Consider the following 12,706-nt stretch of genomic DNA (forward strand, 5'->3'; position numbering starts at 1 on the left):
CTTCATTGGAGCCAGGTAACTTCCGATGAGTTAGCCAGAAACGTCGCATATAGACCCTAGGACCATGAGTCCCAAAGGAACACAAGACTATCTAAGACAGTTCAAATGAAGACGCCACAAGTGGAGTAAGGCTAACCCTTGCAAGGATTTGGGAAAATGAAGAGGAAAAAGGCACATTCAAATCTCATTTTGGATTAAATAAACTAATTGGTCTGTCAGACACTCTTGATCATGAAAACACCAGTTGTTATGCTTCCTCCATATGAAATAGATCATTCCTTGAACAACGATATGGTTTGCTACTTCCACAAGTGTTTGCTACTCCGCTGACCAGAGCCATCTAAATTTAACCCCACTCTCAAGGAAAATTCTCATTTTAAATAAAAACATATAAGCGACCATCTTGATATGTTGTATAAATTCTCGTTTTATATGCTTACATTTTAAATTTTGAACTGACTTGTTGATAAAGTAACTCTAAATTATAAAAATGTCATGATCATATTATATTCAAATAATATTAGCTAATACAAAAACTAATCCATAAAGATATCGTCTTCAACATTATAAGTTGGTAGCTACACACTAATCTTTACACCCACCAAATTTCAGTCGGAACAATTCTTACGGCCAACTCTATCCAGCACTGGACACACAAAGAATTAGGAAGAAACAGAACCACCCCCATGGAGTTCCATTACAAGGATTCATGCCCATAAAAAGAGAAGAAGAAAATATACATATACGCGCACATATATATATATATATATTTATAATTGAAAAGAATCTACAGAAAAGGTAAGTCTAGCTAGGAGCTTCATAGATTATGAGGAAGGAAAACTTGTTGCCCTGTTGAATTGGTTTGCTCCTAGTTTTGCATTGGGCTTGAGAGTTGCCAAGTTGGTTGAATGCCTCAGCTTCTGGTGAAAGGGGCGTTCAACTCCATTGCTTGCATTCTTGATCTTGAGCCTGTCAAGAGTTTCTATGTACTTCTGAACTCTCCTCACCTTCAAAAAGAATCATCATTCAGAAATGGAATGATTGATTTCAGAAGCCAAGCTTGGATATGAATTCCAAGAGAGAGAGAGAGAGTTAATGGAAGAGATGTGTGTGTGTGTGTACCTGCTCTCTCCTTTGCATCTTTGCATCTCCATTGGCTACGATCTCGTCCAGCTTGAGCAGCTTTGTCATCAACACTTCTGTCAAATTCACAACAGCGGCTTCTGACGCCTTCTTCCCACCACAAATCTCCAGTTCCAGAACACTAACCTGTGAAATTTACAGAACAACTCTAACGGGATTAGGTCTCCTGTACCCAAAATCATCTGATTGTGTCCTGTTGAGAGACAGTTATCTGAATCATATATGAATTGAATTTTAGGAGTTATCATATCTAACAAAAACGGTACACCTTCTTGGCAAGCGTGTCAATTTCCAGGCCTATTTCTGCTATGGCTTTGGGCGCCTTGTCCATGTTGTCATTGAGAAGCCGCCTCTCCCGGGAAGTCACATCCTCAACTAGCACAATCTTTGATCCATCAGTCACTCCCGCAACATCGAGGAAAGCCTTCGAATTCCTCTCCTTGTCTCTGTAAATGAGCTTCTGATCCTGAGGGTGCAGCCCAGTTGGCCCGGCCAGCATCTTCTTCAGCTCCCCTGAATCAATCCCAAACACCAAACACCAATTCCCATCACTAAACCAACACCCAAATTCAGCATAACGAATGCAAGTCTGTTTTGAGTTTGAGAATTGAAAGTTGAAGTGGATTACCGAAACTTGCTTGGGGGCTAATGGTGAGTTGATGAAAGGATGATCCGAATTTCACCGCGAGTTTTATCTTGGAAGAGAGCAAGGCGGTTTGATCCGAGTTCCGCTTCTGCACCAGCATTCCCCCAGGCCGGACCTCCCACCCCGCCGCCTCTCCGGCACCTGGTCTCGCTGGCGATGACACTCCGGCGGACACCCTTGACTTGGTCTTCAACATCACTTCACTTAATTTCCAACACAAGCAATGAAGCTCCACCAAATTGAAATTCAAGCACTTGCTAAATTTGCAAGCTAAAGAGGAAAACCAAAGGCGTAGAAAGAACCAAGTTCTTACCCACAAACCCAATTCGGTTTCTCACTGATCACACTGCAAAAGAAGGAAATAAGAACAGGGTTTGTCTTAGTAACTCGGAAGAAGATGATTTCAGAGTATAAAGGCCAGAGAGAGAGACAGAGACAGACAAAGAGACAGAGAGGAAACGAAAAGGAGACTAGACGAGAAAAAGGTGGGGGGGGGGGGGGATTGGTAGGTAGAATGAGCAGGGTATATGGTTAGTTATATATATAAATATTATAATTAGATATAGTTTGCTTGGTTGATAAGAATTGAAATGAATGTGGTGGCATTGCATCAAATTAAGTGAATGAAAATGTCAAATTCTGGGAACATTCAGCTCCTTGCGGCGGGCGACTGCTGTTGGCTGTAGAAAGGCACTGTAGTAATTGCATTTATCCACAGGACGAATGATTTATGGAGCAGAGGGAGAGGGAGGGGGCCAAATAATTGGAGAAGATTGAGACGGACGAAGGCAAAGAGCCAACAAAAGCAGGACAAGCCACGCGGACTAACATGTTTAGGGCTTTTCAGATAACAGTAGCAATTATAAACGAGAGGTGGGGTTATGGCCAGTTCATCGCCCATGGTGGAATGGCCCCAATTCACCAATCCCTTCTGGCACCATTGCCCACCTCCACCTCCCTTGCTACCTTATCCGCAGCACCTTTAATGTTCTTAGAGTTTGGCTTGGCTTAGTGATAAGAAATTATAGTAATCTTTTTGCTGCTATCAGTGTTGAGGGCCGAGGGTTGTTTAAGTTTTCATTTGCTTGTCCGGCGAACATGATTTGTGAGCTATCATCCCTAAGCGGGGGGCTTTAGTGGGAAGAAAGAAAAGGACAGTGCCATGAAACCAACAGCAGTCATTGTTGGACGCCAGAAGGTTTTCAAGGGCATGGCCCGGCATGATATGAGCAATATAGGCTGAGGCTGAGACTGAGCCGTGTTGGCCCGCCAGGCCAGCACAATGTTTTTTCAATTTGGTAGTGTTTGCAAAAGTAAGTAAATTAAATTTATATTAAAATATTAATATATAAAATTATCAAGATATAGCTGAAAAATATTCTAAATTTTTATGACTATTTGTTAAATTTTTTGTAATATATTAGAGAGATATGTGAGTCATTTTTTCTTATTTGTAAAATTTTAAATAAATTTATCTAAAAAAAATGAGAAATAAATTTATTTAAATAATTTCACACAGAAAATTACATGACTTCTTATATCTCGATTAACAAACATTATTTTAGTTAGCGTTTGTTAAAATGAGTAAGATAAAATTTTATCAAAATAAAATTAAAATATTTTTAAACCAAGATATAAAATGATCGAGATAAGAATAGAAAGCATTTTAAGATTTTTATCAAATTATTTGTTAAATTTTTTAAAATATAACAAAAATATATGATTATTTTTTCTTATCTATAAAGTCTAAAAGCTAAATTTATCTAAAAAAAAATCTCATATAAGAAATCATATAATTTTTTTTAAATTATGAAATAAATTTAACAAATATAATAAAAAAATATTTTTTAAAATATTTTTCATATCTCATTTTTTCTAACTCATAAAAACTCATATCTTAATTAACCAGCACTATGTTAATAAATACTTTCAAATAATATCCCAATTCTTTTTTTAAAAAATTAGTTGCAAGTTGTTGGTGACAATAGAAAATCTGGGCAACATTTTGTCCGTTTTAGCTTGAATATAATATAACATTTTATTTTATTAGAATTTTAGCATTTCCAAATTTTATATCATTTTTGTTATTACAAAAAAGGGTCTTCACATAAACTATACAATTTATGGTTCCATTTGTTTTCACAAGTTCAAATCAAAGAAACAATCTACTCGCATTTCTCAATAAAGTTAGTCAAGATCTATTAGCTACAGGACTTGCACTAACACTAGCACTAGCACTGGCACTGGCAGAGCCGATTGTAAAGATGCAATACCACCAAGCCAACAATCCATTAAGAAGTTAAATGCTAACAGAAAGAGTTGAGGAGGTTCAACAAAGTCAGACCTCCGGCTACAGGAGGAAACAAAGAGAGAGATACACAGACAAGACAGAGATATAATCAAATCCGTCCAATCACAAAGGGAAGAAACCTCTATTTGGCAGTGAGAAAACCTAAACCCATCCTTGGACCTGAACCTCCTCCTCCTCCTGCTATCCCTGTACCACTTTGCCTGGAACACTCCATTCCAACAAGCAACACCTGCAGACCTGCAAAGATGTAATTTATGTGATACTTGCTTACCGTTATCTGGGACAACCAATCCATTACAAAATCCGAATACTAGTAGCTACAGCCAAATCCCTACTGCTTGGTGCTTTTTCCCTGTGCCTTTAGCTTCGCTGCCACTTGTTCATCAGACAATGGTAAGTAGTAGATTCGAGGGGTCGCTTTAGTTTTCCTAAAGAGGTCGTCCAAAGTGACGATTGGTGGGTCGGCTTTCTCACTAGGCGGCGGTGGGAGAGGGGGTCGTTCCCTTGCTGGAGGGGGGTTTGACAGAGGCGGCGGAGGCGGGAGAGGTGGTGGAGGTGGGAGTTGCTGCCACTGGACCTGTCGGCTAGGGGCAGCTGGGGGCTGCGAGTCAGATGGAGCAGGAAGCACAGTTGGCCCAGTACTGACTGGTGTTGCAGGTGATTGAGGAGGAGGACCATCCAGTCGCATTTTCACTTCCTGGGGGTCAACAAACTCAGCTACAAGAAGGCGTCCCCCATTTGGAGGCCATTGCAAGTTATATACAGCATTCCGAGTCTCCATGGCTTCTTCAACAGAAGAATACTGCACCAAAATCGTGTTTAGGTTATCCCAAATTCATTTCAAATGCCTGGACCAACACTTCTGATAAAGTAAAAAAACAGAAGCCATGCATCTTATCTTGCCTCAACACAATCCCCAAAATCAATTTTATATCAGACAAAAGAATGGCAAAAACACATGGACATGATGGCATAAAGACAGAGACCTGTGCACATGGATGCATGTATCCAGTATAACTTACAGTGACATAGCAGTGGGTTTTGATGTGGTCCATCCAGAAACTAGTGACATTCCCAGTTTTCCCCAGAAGTTCTTGCACAGCTTTTAGTGTAAATGGACGCAGAAAGCGATCAATTCTTAAAGAATTAGTAGGAGCCTTTGGTGATGGTGGAACTGCCAAACAAATAAAAAAGTGAGGAAATTCTAATTCTCAACAAATCATTTCTGAAAATGTCACGATATTAGATTAAAAAAAACCATGAGAACTCACCCACACGTTCTTTTGGAGCATCTTCACTAGCTGTAGAATTGGATCTAGAGAAGTTGCGCTTAGTAGATGGGATACTGTCCTTAGGAGTAGTAGTAGTAGTAGTGGGAATGTTGCTTACAGGTTCAGGAACTTTAAGGTTTTCAGCATTCCACCTCCTTTGTCTCTTGGAAGCCTCATTGTTACCAACTAGTTCTTGATCTGCAGAAGCAGCTTATCAAGCAAAATAGGAAAAACAGACAACCAAGTTCATGAATACAAAGAAAGCTACTACTAAGTGAACAAATAAAGTGAAAAACAGGTTTCAAATTCCAATAGAAATAGTTGTTGGAATAAGCATTACAGTGACAGTAAACAAGAAGACCCAGATGTATTTGTAGGCATGTCACTAAAATGCGTAAATATTCCATGTGTTTAACAAGGACTAACAATTGGCTACCAAATGTTTCTAACAGAAGAGAGATTATATAGATATGAACTTTCATGGCAAGATAATGATAAGCTAACTTGTAGAGAAATGATACTGAGAGTCCAACAATGAAATATTCCCTCAAATTGATCAAAAACTGGTAGGTCAGATATCTCATCACTTAACATTGCATTAATATCATAAGCATTCCAGGATCAGATAATACATTGCTCACAGCTTTCTATTTGCATTTATTTGTAATTGGACTATAATCTTTATTAAGTCATATATATTCTCATGACTGTTTTGCTTGGTATTGAAATCTAATGTTCTTTTAAACTTGTGCTACAATGCTCAATAAAAATGTTATTTCAGTTCATAAAGAATTTATATATCTACAAATTGAAGGGCACCTTCTACATTGACATCCCTGAGGCATCCATATCATATTACTGCCAAATAAGCATACGCTATCTCTTTTTGTATCGATGCCCCTACATACCCATGCTTATTAGCTCAGTGGTTTTTTTTTTTTGGATCGTATAGTACGCTAGAAAACAATAAATGCTTGAAAATGCATATGGTTTCACAATTTACAAGAAGACCAAAAGTACTGCTCAGCATTGACCCCATTAATATATGAACAGCCAGAAAGGATGGAGTAGATAGAATGAATTTGTAAGTCTTTAACTCTTGCACTCATCTACACTTCAATGCCTGACATCTAAAGTTTTTACCATCAAACCTAGGAACCATGATTAGAACACATAAATCTTAGCTGTTGAATAAAAATGGGGCTGCTTAGCCAAAAGAAAAAAAAAAGGAATAAAAATCGGCCCAAAACCAAAATTTTCTGCACCCATTTCAAATCACTTTTTAATTTTCTCAACAGCTTAGGAAAATCACATAAAATAAGTTTAAGAGAGCACATTAGAGAAGTAAGATAAAAAATGATGTCCCAAATGTGACCAATTTTCAGGAAATTCACTGAAGCAATTTAAGAACCATGTAGTTCAGTCACTCATATAATCAATATGAAACACACAAAATTAGAACATAATCGTTTTTTCTTCGCCGATTAGACTACCAAGAGTCTCAAATGTTATAGGCTCAAAGCTGGAGTCGATGCTCCATTAGTATAGCTCCTCCCTTATGAGCTGTAACGTAGAAGGTGTTTTAGAGGGCTGGCAGAAGTCTGCATGGGATCATCAAATTCACAGACAATATGAAGGGAGATAATTTTTTACCGACACACACACAGAATAATGCCACGGCAACATAATGCTTTCATGATCCAATAAAATAGGATAAAACAACAAAGAATACAGAGATGCAAAACATGTAATTGGAATATCACTGAAAATGGAAAAAAAAACAAAAAAAGAGGCTGAATTTTCTATTTCCACACGCAACAATGTCTTGCAAGCAATGCAAAACGAGATCAAGACAGTTAGATGAAAACCCAAACATATATACACAATTTTGCTAATGAAGAATCACACACGCGTATTGGTGAAGTAAATGAAAATACATATGAGTGAAGAAAATACAAGAGATGGAAAAAGATTACAGAAACAAGCTTACCATGAAGCTTCCTTTTCACAGGGGGTGTAACTGCAACATTCTTATTTTCATCATGAATGTATTTCTTGTCTGAAAGATTATCATCCAGCATAATATCGACAGGAGCTTCCTCCTTCACCACAAGAACTGAAGTTTTCTCACTCCTATCTTCCACATCATCTGAGTTATACTTAGAATCTATTTGTTTATTCTCCAGTGCATCTTCCTCCAAGTAATCTTCACCAGAACTTCGGTCCAAATTTAACTTTTCTGAAGAAGTTACATCTGCACCATCATTTTTCTTGTTCACCTCCGCTTTAGCAGCATTGCTGTCATCTCTCTCCTCGACAGGTGCCTTGGTCTCATGTGGCTCTTCAACATCCATTGGATGTAGTTTGCCACCATCTGCGAGCACATTGCTTGATGATGGCTGCACCATCTCAGGCATAACATCTAATTCTAATTTGACATTATCATCAATTATATTATCCTTTAGTTCATTCTTTTCATTAATTGAGACACAATCACTAGAAATAGAATCAGTTTTTACTTGAAACCCTAAAACAGTGCTGACCTCGGATACCTGGTTTGGATCAGAAGAGTTGAGATCGACTTCCTCATGGGAGATCTTCATTTCCTCATTCTCCAACTGGGATTTCAAATCCCCCCTCTGGTCTTGGGAGTCGTCATTCACAGTCAATGCTGTTCCAGATACCACATTCTCACTTACTGTGATATTGCTAACCTCAGATGCCTCATCATTTGGATCAGAAGAGTTGAGGTCAACATTTTCTTGACTAAGCTTTACCTCCTCATTCTCCCGCAGGGATTTTGAATCCATCTCGTCATTTTTTGAGTCACTGTTCTGAGACTCTTTCACATCTATAGCTATTCCAGATACTGTATCCTCCTCTATTGCAATGTTTTCACCAGAAATTGCGTTAACTACTATATCCTCATCCCTAGCAGAATCAGTACCACCTGTTACTTCTGCCTCTTGAACTTTCTTTTCACCCAATGACGCTACAGCGTCATCAATGTCGGCTTTCTTTTCAGATACCAAATTATCTTTAATTGTGATGTTAGTGTCAAAAGAACTCACATTAACTACTGTCTTCTCCTCCCTAGCAGAACCAGTGCCATCTGTTCCATCTTCCTCGTAAACCCTTTTTTTACCCAACGACATTTCAGTATCCTCAATGTGAGGTTCATGTGTTCCACCATCCAGCTGATTTTTGTTATTACCATGATCCCTTGTGTCCCCACTTGTTTCAGAAACAACTGGGCATGTCACTACATCTCCAGTCCCCACAACTTGGGAACTCCCATCCAAAGCAATAATACCAGTATCTTCCTTAGGAGATTCAGTTTCATTTCTAAGTGCTTCATCCAACCGTTTCACCAGATCTTCTTTCAACCCCCTAGTTATCAATTTCCGCCTCTTAAGCTCTTCCTTTAGTTCTGTCACCCTCCATTGATCAATTGGTCGATTGTCAAGAACGGGATATGTCGATGGCGTCTTCATAATTTCCAAAATTCCTTCTCCAGTAAAAACTCACCCTGATTAAATTGTTGAAATAATCACTTACTACCAAAGATCATACCATTAACAATCAAATATTATCTGATTAAAAAAACAAATATTAAAAAAAGAAGGGTAGAAATTCAATCTGGGTATTATGCATCCGGGTCTCGAATTGTAGCAAGCCACCACAAAATAATGCACATGAACTGGAATTTAAGAAGATAAATTCATAAGAAATTAAAGGATGAGTAGCGGATGTGAAGAGATAGAAGATAGGATGTGAAAAGAATAGGAGATTAGTAAGAGTATTAAGTGTGGATGATATTACAGCACACTAGGGGATCAAGCCATACCAAGAAAACATCTGTTCAAATATCATGGATTAATCATCCAAAAAGACAGATTAATGAGGACATTACCCATAAAATTAAGGCATTATGATTAAAATGAAGATGTGCATCAAACATTTTATGTGATAGTAAAATTACATTAAAGCAAAAAGGAACAAATTTTATAAGAAAACTATAAGACCAAAGCTGTTTCGTGGCACAAAATGTTTGACAATAAAATACTGACATGCAAAATGTAAATGCAAGGAAGATGATGATATTAAGATGAAGATGCATCCATGCAGGAAAAGATACAACCAAATAAGAGGTTATTCACAACTATAAGACCAACTTTGTTTCATGGAACAAAATGCTGACAATAAAATACTGACATGAAAATTGGAAAATATAAGGACAATGGATATGAGGTTGTTAAGAACTTAAGATGGAGATGCAGCCATACAAGAAAAAGACAAATAAAAATGAGGTTATCCATAATAAGGTTGGAGTAGCTCCTACTAAAAATAGGATACATGATACACAATTAAGATGGTTTTCTCATGTGAACTACTATTGATGATAAGACATTTAAGATGGTTTGGTCATATGAGTAAAAAATCAATAAAAGCTCCTATGAGAAGAGTTGATAGAATAGAATAAATATTTGCAAAAGATTTAGAGAAAAGCTTAGCAGAAGACACTTATAAATTATGTGAGTTATAAAGGCTATACAGAAACTAAAATTATAGATAAAAAAGACTGACTAACTAGAATTCATACAGCCAACCCCACACGGTTGAATAAAACCTTCATATGTTGTTCTTGATTATGGTAGTGATTTAAGAAAAAATTGATTTGCTATTGAAAGGGAGCCATTCTCATTTTGTTTGTGTTTGAAAGAAAGCATTCCTTTTTAATTAACCTCCCTTGATAAGTTCATGGGCCTAGATGAGTTAGGTTTGTTTGGACGAGTTATGCCTTAATGCATATACATGGGCTAAATATATTAAATTACCAATACAAGATTCACCTCTTGAAGCATCTTCTTTGCATTTATTCACCAAAAAAATTACAAAGGAATACTAAAACCTTAAAATTCCTAGCAATTAGGATGATTTCAACATTCTAATGTGGTTCCATCGTATTGTCTCATTATAAAAAATCAACAAGACAGGCATGTGACTTGTTCTTCCTAATATATTTCTTGCCATCTAGGAAGAAAAGAACAGGAGCTCAGGTATAAAAAAGATTTAATTCAAGAAAAATTTAAAAGACAAATAACAACTGGCACAATGTTCAAAGTGAAGGGCTCTAGGGCAAAGTGAAGGATGCTGAGGTGATAGGCAGGGGTAAAGGAGTCGATATTTATCTTTTCCAGTTTGTTCTTAAGAGGTGAAGTGGAGGTGCAATTCAAGTGGCGAGGGGGGATTTTCTTTCCCTCCATAATAGGAATAAAGTGGGAAAAAAAGTGACAAGGAACATGTAAAACAAGCAATAGGGATTACTACGGTAAGGAAAAAACAGTATGTCTGGCCAAAAAAAGAGAGAAGGAAATATCATGCTCCCCTAATTCTTCTAGTGTAACAAAAAAATAAAAAAATGGTCACCCCCCTTTGCTTCCCCACAGTCCAAACCAAGTATTACCAGTCGCATGCAGTTAAATTGACATTGACCATGCTACTTGCCACAACTAAGAGTAATCATTTATTGGAAAAGAGAAAAAGTTTCGTCAGAACAAATTAAAATCCAGGCGAAGGCTTCACGGAAAATAAAACTTTCCTTTTTTTTTTTTTTTTTGGGGGGGGGGGTGTGGAGATAAATGGATCTCAAAAAGAATAACCGTCATTTAAAATCTCTACAACGAAGCAAGTGAGTCACACCGCATAAACAATGAAGCCGGCACCAGTACAACCAATTAATCAAACAAAAAAGACAAAAAGAGAGGGAAAAGGTGAACACATATGGAGTTTTGTACTCACAGTTCCAATCTTCTAGCCCTTGACGGCTGAAAACAAAACCAACAGTCCCCTCAGTAGCCGGGAATGGCGATATCAAACCCTAATTTCATCAGAACACAGAAACGACCAATTACAGAAGAACACAAACACAATCGCAGCAAAACTCAGCTTTGGCTCTGTTTTTGTTTTTCTCTGTTCCCTGAAAACAAAGAAACGAAAACATGAAAAAACATAAATATGATCTAGGCTTTGGAGCTATGGCGAGGATATGTGTTGAAGATTTCAGCCGATGCGATGCGCGAATCGAAGAGGGGGACCCGAGAGGCGTTCAGCCGCTGCGACTCGCGAGAGAGAATCGAAGGTTTTTGAAACCCTAACTACGTCAGGGACAGAGAGGGAGTCGGAATGTTTGGAAATCGAAGAGTGAGTACGTGAGGGCGAACGCTTACGTTTTTATCTCCTGCGTGGCAAACTTGTAAATAATGACGATTTCGGGGAAAAATTTATAACTTAAAATTAAAACGGGTCCAACGGATCCTTAAACGGATTTACGCCCCAAACCCGTTTTCACCCGTTCAATAAACTTAAGGTTTTTATCTGCTCGTATATACGTATATATGTACATGTATCACCGGAAAATCACAATAAACATCCGGAAAATGATCAAAATTGCTTACCTTAGAATCAAACTGTTACTCCGATGGGCTGTTGTCGGTGTCCGGGGGACTCATCGGATGTAGACATCGAAATCACAATTGAGGAGATCAAAGTCGATTTTACAGTAATTTTAATGTTGATTGTCCAAAACTCTAACCTACAATTGGCCAAATTAAAGAGACGAGAGATGGAGAGGAAGAGAGAAGGGCGACTTGACTAGGAGTGTGCAAAAATTCGGATAAATCGATTTAATCGAACCGAACTGACCGGTTCGATCAGTTCGGTTAGTCTTAATAATCGATTCGATTTCGGTTACCCATTTAACAAAAAATCATATAGTTGATTCAGTTTGATTATTTGGGTCAAAATAACCGAACCCAAATAACTGAACCACCTACCCGTTCTTAGCCCCAACAACGCCACACCCCCTCCCCCAAACCCAAGTTTATTGTTCAGGCCCTGCACACCCAATAGCCCGAGAGTCGCCCCTTCCCCCACCCTTCAAAGGCGACAGCATCGAACCCTAGGTCCCTAACCGGCTAACCCTCACCTTGTCGTTGCCGTCGAACCCAAATGCCCTCATCGATGTCGTTGTAGGCTTCTCCCCCCCTCCCAACACCCAACCGCGTGCTCTACGTTAGATAGCTCAAGAGTCACCCCCTACCTGTCGAAGGTGAGAGCAAACCGAACCCTAACCGACTAACCCTTACCTCGTCGTTGCCGTCAAACCCAAATGCCCTCGTCGTCGACTTCTCCCTCCCCAACACCCAGCCCCTCTGCTCCAGCCGCCAGATAGCTCTCGAGTCATCCTCCACCCGTCAAAGGCGAGAGCAAATAGAACCCTAACCAACTACCCTTCACCTCGCCTTCGCCGTCGGCTGCCTTCCTTTTGTCCCT

At 38.6% G+C, this 12,706-nt stretch overlaps 2 protein-coding genes across 4 annotated transcripts; both read right to left on the reverse strand.

The window, feature by feature from the left end:
• Positions 1–507: 507 nt before the first annotated feature.
• LOC127813331 (BAG family molecular chaperone regulator 1-like) lies at positions 508–2,481 on the reverse strand. Of its 2 annotated transcripts, XM_052354258.1 has the most exons (5): positions 2,103–2,481; positions 1,772–1,992; positions 1,412–1,656; positions 1,123–1,269; positions 508–1,007 (listed from the first exon to the last, which is right to left on the reverse strand). In XM_052354258.1, exons 2-5 carry the CDS (start codon positions 1,983–1,985, stop codon positions 825–827), a joined length of 789 nt encoding a protein of 262 aa, XP_052210218.1. In that variant the 5' UTR covers positions 1,986–1,992; positions 2,103–2,481; the 3' UTR covers positions 508–824. The 2 variants fall into 2 exon arrangements, with proteins under 2 accessions (XP_052210218.1, XP_052210217.1); XM_052354257.1 differs by having other exon boundaries at positions 509–1,007; positions 1,772–2,479.
• A 1,454-nt stretch (positions 2,482–3,935) lies between these two features.
• On the reverse strand, positions 3,936–11,583 carry LOC127813002 (actin cytoskeleton-regulatory complex protein PAN1). Of its 2 annotated transcripts, none has more exons than XM_052353651.1 (6): positions 11,174–11,583; positions 7,362–8,900; positions 5,372–5,569; positions 5,123–5,274; positions 4,436–4,902; positions 3,936–4,337 (listed from the first exon to the last, which is right to left on the reverse strand). In XM_052353651.1, the coding sequence occupies exons 2-6, from the start codon at positions 8,863–8,865 to the stop codon at positions 3,995–3,997; spliced, it is 2,664 nt and encodes an 887-aa protein (XP_052209611.1). In that variant the 5' UTR covers positions 8,866–8,900; positions 11,174–11,583; the 3' UTR covers positions 3,936–3,994. The 2 variants fall into 2 exon arrangements, with proteins under 2 accessions (XP_052209611.1, XP_052209610.1); XM_052353650.1 differs by having other exon boundaries at positions 5,372–5,581.
• Between the last annotated feature and the right edge of the window lie 1,123 nt (positions 11,584–12,706).

The sequence above is a fragment of the Diospyros lotus genome, chromosome 11, assembly GCF_014633365.1.
Source record: "Diospyros lotus cultivar Yz01 chromosome 11, ASM1463336v1, whole genome shotgun sequence".
Lineage (NCBI taxonomy): Eukaryota > Viridiplantae > Streptophyta > Magnoliopsida > Ericales > Ebenaceae > Diospyros > Diospyros lotus.